The sequence below is a fragment of the Staurois parvus genome, unplaced genomic scaffold, assembly GCF_062004578.1.
Source record: "Staurois parvus isolate SC_StPar_1 unplaced genomic scaffold, SC_StPar_1.0 ptg000437l, whole genome shotgun sequence".
NCBI lineage: Eukaryota > Metazoa > Chordata > Amphibia > Anura > Ranidae > Staurois > Staurois parvus.
Window position 1 is genome coordinate 2060593 of NW_028318233.1, and position 22842 is coordinate 2083434.

The window sequence follows — 22842 nt, forward strand, 5'->3', positions numbered from 1 at the left end:
GTACAGGGTCTTTGACAAGTCCTTTATTAAAACAATGTCCCCCGAAGCCGGGGACATCATCCGAGTGACCCGCCCCATGTCACATGCTTGCAGTCCCCGGCTGGCCCCGCCCCATACCTATATAAGAACTGTCATCTAGCCTTTTCTTCACAAGGCTGGAAGCCTCGGACGGGAGCGGAACCTTTTTTTTTTTCGGGTCCCTGCCGCCGTGATTGACGTTGGATCTACTTCGGGGGACATTGTTTTAATAAAGGACTTGTCAAAGACCCTGTACTGTGTTTTATTTACACCACACTTTTTTTTTTGTGAAGGAGTCTGCGGGAGCATCTACCGCAGACTCCTTCACGTAGGGGGGGGGGGCCGGGATCTGGGGGCCCCCTTGTTAAAGGGGGCTTCCAGATTCTGATAAGCCCCCCGCCCGCAGACCCCCACAACCACCGGCCAGGGTTGTGGGGAAGAGGCCCTTGTCCTCATCAACATGGGGACAAGGTGCTTTGGGGGGGGAGCCCCCCTGCCCCAAAGCACCCCCCCATGTTGAGGGCATGTGGCCTGGTATGGTTCAGGAGGGGGGGGGGGCGCTCGCTCGTCCCCCTCCTTTCCTGACCTGCCGGGCTGCATGCTCGGATAAGGGTCTGGTATGGATATTGAGGGGGACCCACGCTGTTTTTTTTAAATTTCAGCGTGGAGTTCCCCCTCAATATCCATACCAGATCCGAAGGGCTTGGTACGGATGGGAGGGGGGACCCCACGCTTTCTTGTTATTATTTCTGCAATAAAGGGAATTATTTTACATTCAGCTGTCAGTGGGGAACCCCGCTGACAGCTGAAACATTAACTCATGGCTGTCGCTCCTACAATCCCGCATGATATGTTATCAACTCATGCGGCGTTTTAGTAGTGAAAACCAAGGCAGCGCTCATGTTTCAGCTGTCGGCGGAGTTCCCCACTGACAGTTGAATGTCAAAGTATTGCAGTGATTTATAAACAGTTCTTTAAATAACTGGCGTGGGGTCCCCCCTCCCATCCATACTAAGCCCTTCGGGTCTCGTATGGATGTTAAGGGGTAACTCCACGCTGAAATTAAATAAAAAACAGCATGGGGTACCCCCCAAAATCCATAACACTTACTTATCCGAGCATGCAGCCCAGCAGGTCAGGAAAGGGGGGACGACGAGCAAGCGCCTCCCCCCCTCCTGAACCATACCAGGCCACATGCCCATACCAAATTATTCAAACATTTGTAAACAGAACAATGAACTGAAATGGTTTGGCATTTGTACCCCAAATATGACGTTCCCTGAGGCGTTGGTAAACCGAGGTACGCCTGTATTAGTATTGCAATCCTTTGTATTGGGATACATAGAACCAACATACATCTGAATTGGCAACATAGCACAACATTTGTGTCACATTGGAGATATCTGGCTAGTTATACTGACCATGCCCAGGGACCTAAGATTGATTCACAGCACAGAAATACAGGCTGGATTAGCAATGTAGCTCCGTGGGTTAGTGGTTAGCACTACTGCCTCACAACTCTAGGGTTGTCGGTTTGAATCCCAACCACGGCAAGGAAGTAGCATGATCTCCGTGTGTGGCTGTCTTCAAATAGATGTTCTGGCAACATCTTTGCTTTCTGTCTAAATGATCCCTAAAATGTGAATTAGAATGAGGCCTTGTCTGTTGAAACACCTTCAAAGCTGCACCTTATGTGAATGTCATACAATGGTATAAGATAAGGGCCTGAATCACTAATAGATTTGATAATGATGGTTTACACTCCACCCACTTTTGTGAAGGATTTGGCAAGCAAAGAGCTGACAGAGAGAGAGAAGAGCGAGCCAGTGAGACGAAGAAGAGTGAGCGAGAAAAACATACTGAAGAGTGATAAAGAGAGACATACAGAAGAGTGAGCGAGAGAGAAGAGCGAGCCAGTGAGACAAAGAAGAGTGAGCGAGAGAGAAAAGACTTGGTTGGTGAATCCACACATCAAACTTGTCACAAATCCTGGCGTGCATTTTTCCCCCAAATGCATAGCAGACCCTTATCCCAGCAGGCAGGTACCGCACGCCTTCAAAGATTTATTTCCTTTGTTGATTTTCCTGCTTCGCTCACACTATATGCAATTGAAAATGACTCTTTAAGTTGCCAATTTTACTGTGTTTTCTAGAGAATTGCTAACTAGTTGTGTTTTCAGTTGTGTATAGCATTGCGATTTCTATTTGAGTCTAGATGTTAAATTGCTAATAAATGGCCACAATTCTCAAATACCTTTGAACTCTCGCTGCAACAAATGGCGTATGTTAATACACTCACATTCACATTCATTATATCCAATATCAGGCACGATGTCAATGCACAAATCGCACCTGAAATTGCACACCCTGGATGCGACTTGTCATGCGATTGGCATGGCCAGCAACTTGCCCTTTGCATGGCAAATTGCACACAATGTTACTGGGGGCCAACACCACTGTCACATCTAATCCAATGCGGCAATTGCCCAACTTACAGTGAAGTTGCACAAGTTCACAATCCAATTGGATGTGAACAGAGCCTACAGTGGCCAATAGAGTGCGACTTGGTCTACGATTTGCAAGTCGCCTGTCATGCCAATTGCATGGCAATCCCAAACAATGTTACTGGGGGCCACCCGGTCACATTAAAGCAGATTTCTAAGTGGTGTTATTGACACCACAGTCACATCATGTGACTTGCATAAAAGTTGCATGATTTCAAAGTCGGGGTACATGGTGATTTCAAGTGCAATTTGCAAGACATCCGACACCGATCTCTCAGCAAATTGCATGAAAAGTAGTGTATTCATTACTCTATTATTACTTGCGGCTCCGACCAAGTTTGAACCACAACAATATGAACGCTACAATAGCGTGCACATTGAGTGAGACTTGGCATGTGATTTGCACAACATGCAAGTTGTAAATCGTCTGCAAAGTCGCACCCTATTGTCTGCTATTAGAGCAGTGTTTCTCAACTCCAGTCCTCATGGACCCCCAACAGGTCATGTTTTCAGGATTTCCATTATTTTGCACAGGTGATTTGATCAGTTTCACTGCCTTAGTAATTACCACAGCTGTTTCATCTGAGGGAAATCCTGAAAACATGACCTGTTGGGGGTCCATGAGGACTGGAGTTGAGAAACACTGTATTAGAGCGACCATATGGGTGCGTTTCAAACACTGATTTCTTAAGTAGTACATGTTCTACTTTAGTGGCAATTTGCATAGAGATCTGTGTCAGATGTCTTTGAAAATTGCATTGAAATGGTTAACATTACTGTAAGTCGCATGATTTGTAAATCCGCTTTGCCCAGAGTGTAATGTTTGGTGATGTTTGATTTCTGGAGTGTTTTACCAATTGATGGGAAATTCACCATACTAGTCAAATCGATTTGTCATTTTCAGTATTGCATACAAGATGTGGTCATGTGACTGTCTTAACTCATGCGAGAATCTGGAGGGAATTGTGACCATAGTAGCAATAAAGGTTCCAATTGGGGTTCCCTTTCACATCCCTGCTCAATGCTCTGTGGTATGCTGCACACGTACATTTCACTGTATATTTCTTTCTGATTTGTGGGGCCTGTATACCAAGGGTTAATGCAGGTAGGAAGCGGATTCATCAGGTGAAAACACTTTCACCGACCAACTTAAGGTCAGTGGTGGGTGTGGCTTCATTGGGTGTGGGGCCTTGTTTGGCGTGCTCCAAATACAACCTAGCTTATATAAAGATGTGCAGTAGGGAGTGATTTGGCCTGTTACTAGGCCGTGTGGTTTGTGACTAAGTCCTTGCATGGTGTGGTTTGGGGGAAGAAGAGATTTTGTGCTGAATTGCCCCAGACACCACTCAGGCTGTGTTTGGAAGTGGGCTGGAAATGTTTGCATATTTTTGGCCTTGTAAAGTGTTTGTGTGTTATTGCACAATGATTGTGTTTTTTCTCTTTGCATTGAAAGCCTCACACATGTCAATCGTTTTGTTTAAAATCTGCTCTTGTTTTAATTTTGCTTGCTTATTTAGACTCCAATGCATTTTACTGACAAACCTGCTGACAAATGTATGTGTAGGTGATTTGTAGAGGTGGGAGGGGATTTGTAGAGGTGGGAGGGGATTTGTAGAGGTGGGAGGGGATTTGTAGAGGTGGGAGGGGATTTGTAGAGGTGTGAGGGTTTTTTTGCACATGCTTTGTTTCCTTTATATTTTGATGTGTAGACTTTTTTGTGAATGGATCTTCATACTAAGTGATTGTGTAAGTAAATCTTATGAGCATGAAAATGTTACTTGATTCATCTTCCCCTTTGTTTCCTGCTATAACCTGAGCACACACAGTTCATTAGAAGTATCTTTAGATTGTAAGCTCTTATGAGGAGGAGTGTTTCATTTTCGCCACATCAATGCTATTCTTTTTGACTCGCCAAGATATTGACTATACCTACTTGTTCCTGCTGACCAAATAAATGAAGATATATTTGATTAATAAAAGTTGGACTGTTGTTTGTGTTTATTTTATGTTCAATATATGACCAACCTTAATAGTTACTTTGTATACTTACAAGCTACATTTGAGTAGATTATATAAGAGTGTGAATATGCAAGTGGGTGCAAACTGGCTTTTTCAAAAACAAAAAAAATAACCAGTTTGCACCACAATATTATGTACCAATGAATACGTCACATTCAATGTGCAGCCAGCTACAGCTGTTCTACAATTCGATTTACAGTTATAAAATAGTCCACACTGTGTTGATTTTTGGCCTTTGGAAACCAATATATATTAGCCAAGGTAAACAAATCACTAAGTAACACACATTCACGAAAACTATCATATAAATGCGCGAATAGAGTACAAAATTGCGCGATCGCATACAAATAAGCGCCACATAGGTGTACCCCATGGCGCACGAGCGGCTGTCCTCCCAGAAGTCCGTCATCACGTGCGCGCGCACCCGGAAGTGGTTGTGGGGAGTGTCAGTGGATGAGGAGTGGTTGGTGGTTTTCCTGTGTCACATATTTTGAGAACTCTAGTGGCATTTGGACATGGCAAGATCACAGTTCTCAACTGAGGAGATGATCCTTATATGTAAAGTAAGTATGGCCATTGCAAATATGTTAACATGTGAGGGACAGGTAATTGCAATTTTGTGGGTGGGGCCTAGCAGAATCTCACTTGGTGCACATGCTACTTATCTGTACATTAGCTCCTGGGTATTGATGGGTCAATTATATTAACCACTTGCCTACTGGGTACTCATACCCCCTTCCTGTCCCGGCCAATTTTCATCTTTCTGCACTGTTACCCTTTGAATGACAATTGTGCGGTCATGCCACATTGTACCCATCTTAAATTTAGATCATTTTTTTTACACAAATAGAGCTTTCTTTGGGTGGTATTGACTTGCTGCTGTGAGTTTTACTTTTTGCTCGATAAACAACAAAATAGCTCATAATGAATAAAAGTCTGTTTATATTATAACATTTGGTAAACTGGTAATTTAGCAACACTGATGTGTGTTGATGAGGCAGCACTGGTGGGTGGCACTGCTGGTGACAGGTGGGCGGAACTGTTGGGTGGCACTGATCATCGGTGCTGACCCCTGCTCTGATAACTGCTGGTTCTTGGCAGTACTTTCCAAACATTCTGAGAGCATGAGGAAAGTGCAGCCAAGACCTGGCAAATGCATTTCCCGGTGATCAGCGTGTCATTGGACGTGGTTGATCACATGGTAAAACGTCGTTGTGATTGGCCTTTACCACATCACGTGATCAGCTGTGTCCTTAGGACACAGCAATCACGGAGAGTGCGTTCTGCCAGGATGTCATATGACGCCCTCCCAGAGCTGCCTGGATGTAGTGTAGCGTTATTCGGCTATCTGCGGTCGCCCAATAGGTAACCAGTTAGGCCTTCATGGCTAATCTTTGAATATCTGGACATGTATACTGCGTATAATGCATTACATTCTACAATGTGTTGGTGTACATGGTATTACAGTGTGCAATGCTTTGCTGGATTCTGCATGACAGTGGACAGCGTATCACAGTGTGCAATGCGTTGCTGGATTCTGCATGACAGTGTACAGTGCATTACAGTCTACAATGTGTGGGTGTACACGGTATCACAGTGTGCAATGCGTTGCTCTATCCTGCATGACAGAGTACAGTGCATTACAGTCTACAATGTGTGGGTGTACACGGTATCACAGTGTGCAATGCGTTGCTCTATCCTGCATGACAGAGTACAGTGCATCACAGTCTACAATGTGTGGGTGTACACGGTATCACAGTGTGCAATGCGTTGCTCTATCCTGCATGACAGAGTACAGTGCATCACGGTCTACAATGTGTGGGTGTACACGGTATTACAGTGTGCAATGCGTTGCTCTATCCTGCATGACAGAGTACAGTGCATCACGGTCTACAATGTGTGGGTGTACACGGTATTACAGTGTGCAATGCGTTGCTCTATCCTGCATGACAGAGTACAGTGCATCACGGTCTACAATGTGTGGGTGTACACGGTATTACAGTGTGCAATGCGTTGCTCTATCCTGCATGACAGAGTACAGTGCATCATGGTCTACAATGTGTGGGTGTACACGGTATTACAGTGTGCAATGCGTTGCTCTATCCTGCATGACAGAGTACAGTGCATCACAGTCTACAATGTGTGGGTGTACACGGTATTACAGTGTGCAATGCGTTGCTCTATCCTGCATGACAGAGTACAGTGCATCACAGTCTACAATGTGTGGGTGTACACGGTATTACAGTGTGCAATGCGTTGCTCTATCCTGCATGACAGAGTACAGTGCATCACAGTCTACAATGTGTGGGTGTACACGGTATTACAGTGTGCAATGCGTTGCTCTATCCTGCATGACAGAGTACAGTGTATCACAGTCTACAATGTGTGGGTGTACACGGTATCACAGTGTGCAATGCGTTGCTCTATCCTGCATGACAGAGTACAGTGCATCACAGTCTACAATGTGTGGGTGTACACGGTATCACAGTGTGCAATGCGTTGCTGGATTCTGCATGACAGAGTACAGTGCATCACAGTCTACAATGTGTGGGTGTACACGGTATCACAGTGTGCAATGCGTTGCTCTATCCTGCATGACAGAGTACAGTGCATCACAGTCTACAATGTGTGGGTGTACACGGTATCACAGTGTGCAATGCGTTGCTGGATTCTGCATGACAGAGTACAGTGCATCACAGTCTACAATGTGTGGGTGTACACAGTATCACAGTGTGCAATGCGTTGCTCTATCCTGCATGACAGAGTACAGTGCATCACAGTCTACAATGTGTGGGTGTACACGGTATCACAGTGTGCAATGCGTTGCTCTATCCTGCATGACAGAGTACAGTGCATCACAGTCTACAATGTGTGGGTGTACACGGTATCACAGTGTGCAATGCGTTGCTCTATCCTGCATGACAGTGTACAGTGCATCACAGTCTACAATGTGTGGGTGTACACGGTATCACAGTGTGCAATGCGTTGCTCTATCCTGCATGACAGAGTACAGTGCATCACAGTCTACAATGTGTGGGTGTACACGGTATTACAGTGTGCAATGCGTTGCTGGATTCTGCATGACAGAGTACAGTGCATCACAGTCTACAATGTGTGGGTGTACACGGTATCACATTGTACAGTGTATTACAGTGTGCAATGCGTTGTACACTGCAGTGTGACTAAAGCATTTTACACGCATGCACTGTACACACTAACGCATTTGACATTTCTAGTGTGCAATGCGTTAGATGCAATGCCTTGGACAGTACAATGCATTTGCAGTATTGGTGTATGTTTATTAAGCACAGATAATTAATCTGATTTTAGTTACAAGGAGAAGTCTTCTCTGTCCCCCTGTTTATGAGGTGGAGGACAATTGTTTTCCGAAGAAGAGAGGAGACATTTTTTCAAGGAGATCTGTATAGATTTCCAGAGATCTGTGTAGATGGTTGAGGGGCTGCATGTGATCTCTGGAGATAATTGGGATTAACGATCACCTGAGTTAAACCAGTGAATGAAAAGTGTAAAAAAACATGGATTGAAAATAATCTGCACTGACCACTGTGCTTTGTCAAGCCACATATTGGCACATTCTGGTGTCACACAGATGCGATGTGAAATTTGCAGTGTTTTCTGTGCAAGCGCTGCACCGCATCACAACCGCAACCCCTTCATGCCACCTGCTGCGGCTTTCTAGGTGAAGTTACCAACACACCAAAATTGGTACACAAAGTGTATTGCGATTTGCCAAATTGGATCGCATGCCTATTCACACCCATGTGCATACCCTGAAAAAGGGTCCTGCACATTTTTGGCCCGGATGCGGTGCAATTTGAGGTGTGCAAAATGTTTGTCTCTAATTGCAACGCACACAAATTGCATGTGATTTTCCCAGGAGTGCGGTGTTAGACCACAATGCATGTATGTGAAGCCAGAATAAAAGGATGTGGATTTTGTCTACTTTTACTTGCGCATGTTAACATTATGTAAGTGCGTTATTCTTCTGTTTAACATGCTATAGAAATGGAACATGCATTTGGATGGAGTGTTTTTGTATGTGCATTTTGGAAGTTTTCTAAACACACATTGACCCTAGGGCCACACCATATCTTAAGCCGCGTTTGTCAGAAATGCTGTACAGGACATTTAAAGCGGATTTACACTCCACCTATCAAAAAATAACAGTCATCAGCTACAAAAACGGTAGCTGCTGACTTTTAAAAAGCAGACGCTCACCTTTCCCTCGGTCCTGTGGTGTGTCCCCCGCAGCTCCTTTCACCGGCTGTCCTGGGTTCCAGGAGGACGGCATCTTCACTGTGGGAACCCAGCTGTGACAGCTTGCGGCTTCACAGCCGGCTACCCACTGTGCATGTGCGAGTAGAGTTGCACTTCATGAATGGTCACATGTCAAATGTTTCCAAAGACTACAAGGAGAGAGGATACCTTCCGTTTCTAAACATCTAGGCGATTGTACTGGAAGTAGGAGCGTGTATCTGTCAAATTTGGGGACCCGCTACCCAAGGGTGCCAATCCTTAAGGGGGAATGGGGGAGCAGTCCTTAAAGCGGAACTTCCCCTTTTGGATGGAGCTCCGCTTTAAGATGATTTCCTATGGGATATGTTTACACATGTGCTTTTTCACATGGCTTGTTTTTTGGGAAAAGGTCAGAGCCTTTTTGGAAATCCAAAAGTGTCATGTTTTTGTCAAAATACTTAAATGGAAACACTGCAGACAAGAACGTATTTCATGTTGTCTTCGTTTTGCCGTTTTACATCTGAATAGCAACAAAAATGAAAACAGTAAGGCACAAAAAATACATAAGAAACAAAAAACAGCGCAAAACCCAATGCAGAGACGGCTACAACACAACCTGTGTTGCCTTAGGCACTTGAGTGCACACTTGGCCCCAGGTGATTTTAACAGGTGTTTTTGGGGTCAAAGCATGTGTGTTTGCATTTGTGGAAAGTGTATTTTTGAATCAATTTTTGGTGTTGTTTTGTACGTATACTTTGGCAAACTGCACATCTGCATTCAACTTTGTGGTGAAAATTAACCAAATAATGTCCCAGCCAAAATGACATGCATTTTGCATGTGTGGCCAGAACACACACAAAAATGCTGTTACAAAATAATCCAAAATACAGGCTCAAACAAGACAAACATGCACATCCAAATTTCAAACAACCTTTTACAAAACATATCTAATGACCAAAAAGCACCAACAAAGTGGATTACAAAATACACCACAATGAGAATTCTAATGTCCAAACAAGCGTAAATTGCCCTTTTGTGCCCATGGAGTGTTGTGTTTTCTTTCAATTATCATTTAGGTGCGTGCCTAGCATATTTGTTAAATGCCAAAATGTGCAGCAAAATGCATGTTTGCTAACAACACTTGGGGTGCCATTAACAATGAATGGCACACAAGAGCACAATGCGTATTCAAAGACCATTTGAGCACACTTTAGAAGTGCTGCAACAATTGTGCAATTCTGCCAACAATTATGCAATTCTACCAACAATTATGCATTGCTCAGGTGAGAATGCATTGAAAATGACAATACAATACAATTATACTGTATGTACGTATGTATGTGTATACACACACACATGTAGATATAGTTCATGTTTTAGCTTGCCTTTTGGGACAATTATCCCCTGCTTTGTGTCTGATATTTGGTATGTTTGATTACACAAACCTCTCACATTTAAATTCTTGACCTTTTCTTGTCACCCACAGGTTTTGCTGTTACGCAAGTATGACGGTGGCTGTTCGAATTTTGCCAAGCAGACCATCGTGCGCCAGATCAAGCATCGGCTGTGGCAGAGATTCCACCACCGCTCCACTGTGCTGCAAATCCAGCACAGTTGGAGCGATGTGAAGCGGCGCAACCCGCAGTTTTTGAAAAAGGTTGCCCGCCGAATCTCTGGTAAGTCAAGTTATTAAAAAGTCTACTTTCAGTTTTGTATTGTGAAAAATGTTTTGCTACATTCATTCTGAATTTGTTTGGCAATAATGTTGTCTTTGTTGACTTGTTCTAGCCACAGCTGATGGGCGCCAGGCGGTGGTCTGCTTGGCAAAAAAACCTCACAAGAGGACAGCCACCGTCCACTTCTTCCAACCACAGGCGGGGCATCCCCTGCGGAGACTCCGCATTGTGGAAGGTAAGCACAAGCTCTAGAAGCTTGGACCTCATGACTTTGCCATTGTTGCCATCTCCACACTGATCTCCACTGACTGTCAATTGTACATTAATGCCACACACATTGCTTGTAAATGACATGATAACTGTGACGGAAGCGTAGGCAGGACAGAACACACGGAGGATGCTAAACACACCAAGCGTTATTGTTATATGGAAAGCACTCAATCAGGGTAGGAATTTAGCATCCGGGCACCCAAAATGGGGGAGGAGAGGGGAGTAGCTCCAAACAATTGTAATTCAGCCCATGATAGGGCAATTTGTGTAGCGATGGCCCAAGCATATATTAATCCAAGCAGGCAGCTCCTGCAAAAGTAATAGGGAGGTTCAATGGGGCAATCCAGGCAAAAAATGTATGCGAGTTCCACGGGACAGTACAGGCAGGGAAAATCGGGGGATCCAGGGGGGTAGTTCAGACAGGAGGATTGGGGCATTCACGGTTTAGGCAGGAGTATCCTCGGGCACACAGCAGGTAGCAGGCAGGAGTACCCTTGCACACAGCGGATAGCAAGCACCTCTAGCCCCCCAGGTATCAGCAGAGTACTCAGCGGGTTCTTGGAGGTGGGGAGGTCTGGCCTCAGCTCAGACTTCCCAACAGCTGCTCATGGCGACATACCAGGGACCAACAGTGGACTGGGTCCTGCTCCGGTCTTCTTAAGCCAGAGCAGGACGCTTCCCGGTTGTCCTGGCAATGGCCGGCCCAGCGTCAGGTCGCCAGGGCAACAAGGCACGCCCCGCTCACTGGGGCCGCGCTCAGGGAGCATGGCCTTTGTCTCTGGCGGCCGCAGAGTGTGGGAAGCCTCGTGGCTGCGCTGTGCCCACCGGGGGGCATGCAGGGACACCCCGGCGGCCTGTGCCATTCGGGCCAAGCGGGGTAGCTGACTCCTTGGCAACTTTGCTGAGGAGAGGTGCTACCCGCACCACAGTGGGTGTTTCCTCCCCTCCTGAACAGCTTTTGATGTAGGCTTGTGCAGGACCCTAGGAATCTGCAAGGGGAAGAGAGGGGGGATGATGAAAGGAGAGCAAGGGGGGAGGAAGGGACAGCAGGCTGGAGGGGGACTGTGACAAGAACCTTTTGTTAATCACTAATAGAGCTGTGTTTGGTGTCATTTGATCCCCAATGGCTGTTTGTTTGTGATACAGGATTTATGCCTAAAAATATTATGGCTTAGATGTTCACAAACATATCCCATCAAAATCGCAGTCATAACATTTTGTTTATCCATTTGACAGAATTGGACTTCTTTTGACCCATTAAATTACAATATTTGTATGTTATGTATGCTGTTTGAAAGTTGCAGAGTATACAAATTATGGAATATTTTGGACTAAAATGCAACTCCATGGTGTACAGCCAATCTCATTTGGTGAGGCCCCATAAAATGACAGAACATGAGAAATATTCTACAATGCATAGTACGTTATTATTAACACATTAACACATAAATACAGTATTATAGAGAGGAGACATCTGGGGGGATTTCTGGTTCATTTTGGGGATGGGGGAATTTCAGAATCTTGGCTTGTCCTTACATTGGGAATCATTCTAACGGAAATGTTTAACATTGTCTTGACTTGCTTACATTACTGCCATGTGGCCTTTTTGGTGATCTGGTATATATGGTCTACAGCCAATCAAATTGACCAGGGTGCTGTGATTGGTCCAAATACCATGTGATAAGTGTGGTCCAATCCTATTAGGACATCCAAGAGTTCCTAATATCTAAATTGACATTGTGATCATGTCATTGCATAGCAAATGCATGATCAACAAGATTAACAAATCATCCTCCTACCATGACTTGCTATCTGCTGTAGTGCGGTGGACAAAGTTGTGGAAAATGATGCAGTCTGCCCCAGTGGATGTACATCCAAAGTCAAAACACAACAAATTAGGGACACGAACACAATTGTGCCTGTATGTGTGGCCTGACACCAGGAAATGGACAGTTGTCATTCAGCCCTGTGGCCTTAGCTTTGGCACACAGGTTTGTGAGAAATGACTAAACTTCTGCCATGTTTTTAGGTTAGTAATGTTACAATTCTGTGTTATTCTTTTTGTAGAACAAGACAGTGAAGAGGAGGGCCAATGTAAGTGCCTTGAATGTGATTGGCTGTTCTCTGTGTGCATTATGTAACTTTGATGTGTGCAATGTGTTTGTTGTGTTCTATCTTGTTGTTTATGTAGCACCAGCTATGTTGGAAGAGGGGGATGAGGAGGAGGAGGGCACATCCTCTCAGGCTCACTGTAAGTGCATTGAATGTGCTTGTCTGTTCTCTGTGTTCCTTGTTGTCCTTGGCTCTCTCAAAGGGGTTGTTGTTGTTCTTCTTCTTCTTTCTTGTTTGTGTAGTACCAGCAAGGTTGCCCACAGTGGAGGAGGAGGAGGCGGCGGTGGCACCACCACCACCACCATCACCACCACCACCATCACCACCACCACCCCTGTCTCCGCGGTCGCCTGTGCTGCCGGAGACTCCCTCACCTCCAGCTCACTGTAAGTGTCTTGGATGTGCTTGCCTATTCTGTCTGTGCATCATGTAACTTTGATGTCTGCAATGTGTTCTGTTCTATCTTGTTGTTTATGTAGCACCACCAGCCATGTCAGAAGAGGGAGAGGAGGGGGATCCCTCTTCTGAGGCACACTGTGAGTTCATTGAATGTGCTTGTCTGTTCTCTGTGTTCCTTGTTGTCCTTGGCTCTCTCAAAGGGGTTATTGTTGTCCTTTCTTGTTTGTGTAGTTCAAGCAAGGTTTTCTCCGGAGGAGGAGGAGGAGGCCCACCAGCCACCTCCAGAATTTAGTCCACAGCAGGAGGCCCCCTCACCTCCAGCTCACTGTAAGTGCCTTGGATGTGCTTGCCTGTTCTCTGTGTGCATTATGTCAATTTGATGTTTGCAATGTGTTGGTTTTGTTCTTTCTTGTTGTTTGTGTAGCTCCAGCCATATTGGAAGAGGGTGAGCTGGAGGAAGAGCAGAGGGAGGAGTGGTCACCCCCTCAGGTCCACTGTAAGTACCTTCAATGTGTTTGGTGATTTACCTTCTGTACAATCATGCTGACCATAGCTGTAGGCTAATTTGACTGCTTAATATTGGCCAGACTGTAGTTTCTTATCTAAGTCTGCCTTATTTTTGTTTCCACTACTGCAACTTACCTAGGTGGTTGAAGCATTGGTCCAATACTTCATCTGTCCCCCCTAGGTTGTAAGGGTGGTAACTCCGCTGTGATGGAGCGTAGGCAGGACCAAACACACAGAGCAGATGATAAACACACAATGCTTTCTTGAATTAGGACAGTCACTCAATTTGGGTATGAAGTTAGCGTCCAAGTTCTCGTGGCAGGGGAAGAGCAGGGATGGCTCCTCAAAATATTGTAATTTGGCCCCAAGAAGGGCAAACTTAGAGTCTCTGTTAAATTGTAATCCAGGCAGGGAAGGGAAAGGAGGGAGAGTTCACAGCCCTTCCATACAGGGGGGAAAACAGGGGCAGAAACACTCACAGTTTCGGCAGGGGTTTTCCTGGCTCACAGCGGCCTACAACAGGGGGTGACACTTAGCACACAGGAGAGGGTCCACTTCTACAGCACACTGCAACACGTGGCCTCACAGTATTAGGCAGTGTAGCAGCGGGTACTCCTCCTGAGCCCCGAGTATTAGCAGAGTGTTCAGCGGCTAATAATCCTGGTATCCCTAGAGTATTATGCAGAGTGGCTGCGGGGGTCTCGCCTCAGCGCAGACCTCCCAGCAGCTTCGCAGCAGACAAAACACCCTGGAGAATCCTGCGTCGGCTCCCTGTTGTCCTGGCAACGTCCAGCCCAGCGCTGTGTTGCCCAGGCAATGAGGCACACCCTCTTGACACGGGCCTTGCTCTCTTTGTCTCCAGCGGGTGCAGGTGCGGGAAGCCTCGCACCCGTGCTAGAGCCGCCGGGGGGGCGCGCAGCGACAGGACGGCAGCCCTGCTTCTGAACCCACTGGTGGGAGGCTATCCCTCTCCTGGCTGTATGGCCAGGAGAGGTGTGACTCCCGCCACAGGGGGTCACCTTCCTCCCATGGGGCTTTGCAGGATGGGAGGAAGTGACAAGCAGCGGGGGGGAGAGGTGACACCTCTCATCCTGTGCAGCCCAACTTCAAAGGCTGCTACAGGATGAGAAGGGGGTGGGTGAGGGGACACAGGCACCAGGAGGGGGTGGGGGTTTCTGGGAGTTCAGGCACACTGTGCCATCTGCAATCACATGTTTGCTGTCAGCTCAACCCCCCAGCACTTACTGTGCTGTGGAGGGGGAGGCACTGGCAGGCTAAACTCTTTGTTATTCGTGGCTAGGCTGATCCAGTTGCTGCTCCGGAGTCTGCAGTATATCATGACTTGAAAGTCAGGATCTTGATCCAGTCTGGCTATGCTGTGTGACTTCAGTGAATAGAATGCAGCTGTCCCCTGAAAATGTGTCGCAGGAGTGCCAAATGAACTACACTTCTGTAATCCACAGGAGAGGTACAGTCCAAAAATCTTGGGCTGGATTTCCCTTTTAATCTATGTATGTCAGGCTTAGAGTGTAACTAAACCCCGAAGCCTGCATTCACTCTATCTGGTCTACGCAGACCCTGCATTGACTATATCTGCTCTCCCTGTACCCAGAATTCACTCTGTCTGGTCTCCCGCAATAAAACAGAACATGGCAGTGCAAGTATTTAAGGCCATAAAAAAAGCTAAATGCCTTTTATCATCAGCAGTTAGAGCAGTCTTGTGACTTCAGCAGAGCTCTGTTAAACTTTGAGTATTTGTCTGTCTGCTCTAGGATGGTGTGAATCTTCTGGCCCTCTATGTGAACAGTGCTGATTGGCCCTGTGCTGATCACATGCACCCTCCCCAAACAAACACCCAAAAAGTATAGCAATGCACAGCAAACTGAGCATGTGCATGTGATTACGGATTCAGTCTGTATCAGTTGGTCATTTCAACAAGAGGAGGGGCAGAGAAGACAGGATCAAACAGCCTTCTTACACAAGACAGAGTATTAACCCCTTAGTTTACACAGCGAGTATAACAAGGATGATTTACTGCATATTTACACTGCTTGGACTGTTGTGGGTATAGTAAGACTTTAAGTAATATTGCTTGCTTTCTTATCACACATGGTCAAGCAGTTTTGAGAATACAGCTTCCAATGTGGATTCTAGTGTAGTGGCCAGGCAGTTATTAGCTCAATATGTGTAGGCCTGTACACATCCATACCTTTCGGAGACCAAGTTCTGCTCTCTAGCACAGCATGGGATGATAATTGGCAGCAGGTCAGTATTTTTAGAGCCTGAGGAGGATGCCAAGCAGTGGGGCTTTCATGCTGCGAATGCATGAAGCCAAGAAACTTTGGCCTTTTGACCAAATTTACAATGACCATCCAACACAGGATATGTGCCCCCAAAATCCACTAGCAGAGGGGTGGGAGAGCCTATCTCTGAGGAGCTTCTCGGCTATTAGTGTTTGGGAAGTGTTCTGAGTTGTGTGTCTTTGAATATCCAAGGGTTAAGGCCTTTCCCTTGTGTCAACCTTTGAAAAGGTTGCAGCTAAGGGCACAGTGGCTGTTAACACCACAACCCCTTACAATATCCGACATAAAGATTGGACTTTGTACATTTTCATGAGTGCACCCTCTTCTATTTGTACAATCATGAGCCAGAATTTCACGTTCGACTTTCTTGGACATCCATGGCTCCCTAGGGTCATACACTATCGAAACTTAGCTGGAGTTAGTCTGCACCTTGTACTTCAAGTCTGAGAGAATGTAAGGCTTGGTTTTAACAGTGTGTGTGTTTGTAGTAAACTCTTAAGTTTACAAAGCCTCGAATTATACTGACATGTGGAGCTCTTTTGCTTGTGTTTTTTTCAAGTCACCTTGCACTCAGAAAGGGAGTGGCTGCACTTCAGAGCCCACAGGAGGCAATGGATGGAGGAGGAGGAGGAAGAGGTGGAGTCGTTGGAGGAGGGCCAACTCCCCTCCAGTTCCCCTGAGCCCCAGGACCCAGGTATGTCCCATTTGTGTGAATGTGATCAACTTTACAATATTTGCTTTTACACAGTGTCTATGTGTGGGGGTGTCACATGAGATGTGTTGGGTAAAGGGTGGTAAGCCTGGCACCAGACTTATTTTTTCTAGTGATTCCCAATCTGCTCCAAGCTACAAATGCCACCTTGCAGTGTGCATGTGTTAACACTTGAGGGGGCATTTGTGTTTTGGCATAGGGGAGGAGAATATTGTATGGACTAAGCCCTTTTACAGCTAGACTGTCAAAGACTTAGACCTTGTGACGTCTTCCTGTGAAGCTTCAGGTCTGCTGCCGACCTGTGACCTTTGCTTTGGGATGATGTAAGTCACTCTATTGTAGACCCCAGAAAGGAAAGTGAGAATGGCTGCAAGGGCTGACCAATGAGTGTTTCCACTATTACTGTAGTGTAAGCGTAGCTAAGCTGATGTGTGTGAGCCAATTCCTCTTGTCAAGAGCAAGCCTCTCCAACATTGGAATGCTGGCACCACACCACTGGCAAGGGAGACCTTTGGGTTACGTCCTAAGGTGATCTGAAACATCGTCAATGGACAGCCAAAGAGTATGTTAGCATTGTAGGATATGAGCAGCTTGCTGGAGTGTAGGTGCCAACAAGTGGCCAAATGAATTTGGCCTTAAGCTCTTCTGGCCATCTAGTTTAGTAACCCAAACCGAAAGAGGACTTTGCTATGTTGGGTAGGGCTAGGGCTTACTACCTGGGGCCTGTACTATGTGACTGTTTAACATCCATGTGTTTGTCAAATGTCAGGACTCGCAACTTTTTCTTGTGTCTTTTTTTTGTTACTCTTCATGTAGTTGTACTTCCCAATGCCCCACCTGCTATGGGGGAGCTACAGCCCCCACTGGATGCAGAGGCTGACATCCCAGAAGGTCAGTTTCTGAACTGTTTACACATATGCACATGTAACGTATGTAGAAGGCATCAGCTCCCCCTTGTCTAAACTGTTTGGCCTCGTCCTGTGTATAGGATGCCCCCCACAAAGAAATAAAACATTCACACTAAACAACACATCAGGCAGATAGGGGCTTAATATTCACACTTAGACCTGACAGCTGAGTTGTTCTACATAGGCATACATTAAAGTGTTTTTCTAATTAAGAAAGGGCAATAAACAAAGAATATGACACAATAGTCAAGCACTAACCTGACACTCCAGTGATCCAAAACCTGCTTCCCAAGTAACTAGTGTTTGTTCCACTCTGGTCTCTCCACTATCTTAAAGAATCACTCCTAATAGATGCAGCTGACACATCCAGCTTCCTGGGAGAAGGACTGCCTCCCTTCAAGGACACACCTGGTTAATCACACTGCCAGCTCTATAGGAATCTCTGGACCTGTGTGGAGGGAGTTGGGCCACTAGGCTCCAATAGGCTCACAGAATTTGCTCAGCTCTGTGCTCTGGCTGAGGTGCATGTGTGTAGGGCCCCACCCCTCCCCTCTCTGCAGCTAATAGAAATCTAGGATAGATGTCTTTGGGAACTCTGTGGAGGAGATAGGTGTGGCAAAGTCATCTGTTGCCCTTACTGATGAGATTGCCCTTTTTGCTGTTGCCCACAGATATATTTGTAGTCAGTGAGCAAACACTCTAATCTAGGCCTAAGGATTCCAAACTCCCTCCCTGGCCCATGAAATCCTCCCAGGCAAGAGATGTAAGCTCTGTGTTCCAATGATAAGTTGAAAACAGCATAGAGTGCTTTCAGGATAATTGACAAAGTTAGACAAGTATTGCATGCTGTTGTTTGTGTGGAAGCAAGTGTCTCCTTTTTTAATTGCAGCAAATGCATTTATTCTGACTTTTTCTACAGTGTTCAACCACCCAGCCATAAGAAGCCTCATGGGCTGGGTGTGTGAGCGCATTGGGACGCTGGAGCAGGCATTGGAGGTGGGGCCAGCCGAGAACCAGCCAGACATTGTGGCCTATTTTCGTCAGTTTTAATGTTTTTAAATGTTTTTATGAATAAATGTTATTTATATTTGACAGTGGACTGTGCTGTGGCCTTCTTTAGCCTTTGCAGGTAGGCAATCATTTTCATTGCAGTTGGAGCTGATCTGCATGTCCCTAAAGCATTGCAGTACACGGCTAGCTCCAGCTGCAGTGGCCAATCTTGCTTACCTTGAACAAAGTCTGGCAAGTCCAGCTTTAGAATTGCATGTTTCAAAGAGGTAAACCAGCTTCTTCAATCCTAAACTCGGATATATAAAGATTGCAGTTGACTGCTTGCTGTCTGCAGCTACTCCCAATCTTAGTTTGCTGCCGTTTGTGAAATGCCGCAAGAGTTTACACAGAACACTCCATTCATGTTACATTGTTTACATTTGGAGTAGCTCTTCAGTCCATCCAGGGACTTCAAGGTAGCTTGGTGGAGTGTAGTTGTGAAGACTGGCAAAAGGGGAGGTGCAACCAAGTAGATAATGTGTGGGTGGATCCTGTGGGCAACTCTGTCAAGATGTTACTCCTCACCTCATTTGTAATTGGGATTGGCATTACACAGAAGCCACATGACTTGAAAGCTGCTCTGGGAAGGACTATCAGTTATGGATGAGACCACTTACATGCAATGTCCCGCAGCAAAGAAAAGGGACAAATTGACTTTCTGCTCAACACACACCACTTGGATCCAATTTGTTGCTAATTCACATATCATTGTTTTGTCAACAGAAAGTGGGAAGGGAATGAAGTGAGGAACAAGTGTCAACTGGGCACATAAATTCCATAGGCACACACATCTAGAATCAGGCAGCGTAAGATCCTATGCTCCCAAACCAATTCCGAGGCTAGATGTAACACGGTGTGTAAAGCAAACTTAGTCTGGGTCTAGTAAGTCAAGCAGAATGATAGTCCAAACAACAAAAGTCCTTTGCTTATTCTCACAACTTTTAGGTGTCTCTAGCTTTCCTTGGCAGGCTTAATGTTTGTAAGTCGTGGCCTGGTTTTGCACATGGTGGCCTGGCTATTGACACACTTCTTCTATAGTGTGTGTCAATGTAGTAGCCCAGGGAACGTATTTGGACAGCAGTGTCAGTCTCTGGGGGAGGCAAGTGTTTGATGCAGGAGTCTTCTTTAAAATCAGCATCCCATAAAGAGCAAAGCTAGACAACAATTTGCAAGCAAGCTGCAATATTTTTTGCCCCATTTTTGTGAAAGTTAGTCTTGCCCACAGAGTCCACTGAGCATCCTTGGCTCAATTTGGTCAGCCAAATTGAGAGCAGACAATGCCCAACTGCTACATGTGGCAGAGAACTTGTTTGATGTGGAACATCTAGAACTCTTTGACACACCACCAGGTCAAAACAGCAGAAAGGCCAAAGAGTATAACCACCAATTCCTTGGGAAGTGTCAAATTTGAATGTTATTTAGTATGTGCTGTTTTTTGGAGTGTTAACTGTAGCAATTGTGCCCACAGAGAGGCACGTGCTCATCCATTTTGCTCCAAACCCCTCCATATTGTCTCTCTCTCCAAAATCCGATTCCTCTGATATCCCCCCCCCCCTCTCTCTCTCTGTTGAGTGACGTGGTCTGGATGATGACAGAGATCACAGGCAGCAAACTCATTCCAAGGAATCGTAAAACAGACTTACATTTTCCAAATCCAGTTTTACATATAATTTTATGTCTCTAGGAAATAATTACACAAACATGGAGCACATATTGGGATGGCTCACTTTAAGACAAGTCACCTGGTATATTACACACCCTAGCTGTCATATACAGGAGAGCAGAAAATGATATCTCCTTAAGCATCCAAGCAGGTATCTCATATGTAGCCGTTTAGCAGAAGATTGTGCGTATTAATCTACTCGTGGATAGAATGTTCTATGTATCCTGGCTAAGTTATGAACCATAATATAATCAATGAGTGATTTTTGGTCATGGATTGGGTCTCCACCTGACACCCACACAAATGAGGCAATTGGCTCTCTGCTTCAGGGAGACACCCTGCTGAGTTCCTAGATAAAGGCTGTGATGCTTGACGTTAAGCCAAGTTGACTTGAGAGAAAAATGGTAGAATCGCCCTTTTAACATAGGAACGAACTTTGGGAAATAAGCCCCTTTTGGCAGTGAAACATGATCTGCTTAACCCAAAGGCAAGTACTTTATCCCTCTAAACTTCTGTTCTCTTTGTTCTATCCATTTATCTGCTACATCTTTTTCTGAAAATATTTTGCTTACACCCTCCTGACCTTTTAGTTATGAAGCTTACTATCTGGAAGTGTTGAACTGTTTTTTAAAGCTCTTTAATGCAATATAAGCACCCCTGTCTCTGAAGAGCGCTATTGTGTGTTTTAAATTTCAGTATATCGCTGCCTGTGTTGACAGTGGTATACCAAGGCTTATGCAACCATCATAGTGGTATTGCTGATATTGCCAAGTTGCCTCTTTCTCTGTGCAAAAAGGAGGTGTTGGCAGTGTGAAGGGTTAATTGCGTCATTAACCTGACCCAGTAACAATTGCTCCCAGGCTGGCGGAACATAGAGTGTGGTCCATTAGCTGGGAAAGGTTTGTGCAGGGTGCAGCATTGTTACGCACTTGACAGCGCTGTTTTAGATTGGCTAGTCCTTTGGTCACCAGTTTGTTGAGAAGGGCTGGGGTCTGATGATGCAATCAACATTAACTATTTAGAATTACTGGCCGCAACACTAAACCTAAAACACCTGTGTTGGATTTCCTACATGACCAACTCAACATTATTAGCCCAAACACATTTGACAATATGCAAGACACGTTCAGCCACTTTGAACAAAAGAACATTTATTTAAATATAGGCGGGGGGGGGGAAGGGAAGGTCATGGTCGGGCGCCTCGGGCTCCTCTGGCGCCTCGGGCTCCTCGGCCTCCTCCGGCGCCTCGGCCTCCTCCGGCGCCTCGGCCTCTTCCGGCGCCTCGGCCTCCTCCGGCGCCTCGGCCTCCTCCGGTGCCTCGGCCTCTTCCGGCGCCTCGGCCTCTTCCGGCGCCTCGGCCTCTTCCGGCGCCTCGGCCTCCTCCGGCGCCTCGGATGGTTCCTGCTGCTGCTGCTGCGGGGGGAGGGGTATGAGGGCGGGGGGGAGGGGGGTATGAGGGCAGGATGGGGTATGAGGGCAGGGGGGGGTATGAGGGCAGGGGGGGGGGTATGAGGGCAGGGGGGGGTAGTGTCCAGGGCCTGGGTAAGGGTATTGGGTGGAGGCAGAAGAAGGGGATAACCTAAAGTGGTGCTGGAAAGTGGTGTAAATTGGTTGTGGGGCTGTGAAAGAGTGAGAGGGAAGGACTACAGAAGAAGGGGTTGAATGTGTGGTTGGGAGGGGTGTGTTGGTAGGGGCATTGAAGTGTGTAGGATGTGTTTGGTAAGGGAGGTAGTGGTATTGTGTGGTGTGTGTAGGAACAGTGTGAGGGGCTATGAAAGTGGGGGTGTGGCCAAGGGGCAAAGTGGAGTGTGAGGAAGATGAAGTGTGAGGGATGACGGGTTGATTCTGCACCTGGGGATTTAGGGGCTGGGGTGGGATTTGAGAGGGCTCCTCCAGAGTGGGTGAGTCCTGAACAGGCACCTCAATATGTAGTTCCCCTGCTGCTTCCCCACCACTTCCAGCAGGGGAACTGTGTAGCACCATTGGCATTGACTCCAAACGACTACACAAGGGTTGTGAGCCGCTGGTTGATGGTGCATTTTGATCAGGCCCTGCTTGACACAAGGCTCGGATGTCATGCAGCAGGTGATTGTTTTCCTGCATGATTGCAGTCTGAGCCTCAACTGCAGTGGCAATTCGAAGCAGGGTTGAGTGTTGGAGCTGCAATAAATGTTCAAAATCAGGAGGGGGACTGTAATTCCTCCTTTGCTCCAATAATCTCTCCAGATTGGACATCAGCCTTTCACCAAGCACAAGAAGGGGGCTGTGTTCAGGTGGATGAGGTGCCAATCCAGCTGAATCCAATGTTGGCTGCAAGAAGAAACAAACAAAAAAATGTATTCAGAGAGTGTTTTAACACACAGCACAAGCATACAGTAGGACAGGGGGCTCATCCGACAACAAACACTAGCTCATGTTCTTGTCCCACCCCTAGGACCAGGTATT

General features: G+C 46.2%; 1 protein-coding gene across 1 annotated transcript in view; it reads left to right on the top strand.

Annotated features, from left to right (window-relative positions):
• Window positions 1-18776, top strand: part of LOC149454153 (uncharacterized) — a 35898-nt gene extending 17122 nt beyond the window's left edge. The window contains exons 3-13 of the mRNA XM_089687788.1: window positions 10284-10473; window positions 10586-10708; window positions 12811-12837; window positions 12935-12994; window positions 13098-13241; window positions 13335-13391; window positions 13486-13581; window positions 13679-13750; window positions 16624-16758; window positions 17593-17667; window positions 18604-18776. Of these exons, the coding sequence (XP_089543914.1) occupies window positions 10284-10473; window positions 10586-10708; window positions 12811-12837; window positions 12935-12994; window positions 13098-13241; window positions 13335-13391; window positions 13486-13581; window positions 13679-13750; window positions 16624-16758; window positions 17593-17667; window positions 18604-18734 (1110 nt within the window). The 3' untranslated portion in view covers window positions 18735-18776. The remainder of the gene's footprint in view (window positions 1-10283; window positions 10474-10585; window positions 10709-12810; window positions 12838-12934; window positions 12995-13097; window positions 13242-13334; window positions 13392-13485; window positions 13582-13678; window positions 13751-16623; window positions 16759-17592; window positions 17668-18603) is intronic.
• Window positions 18777-22842: the final 4066 nt, after the last annotated feature.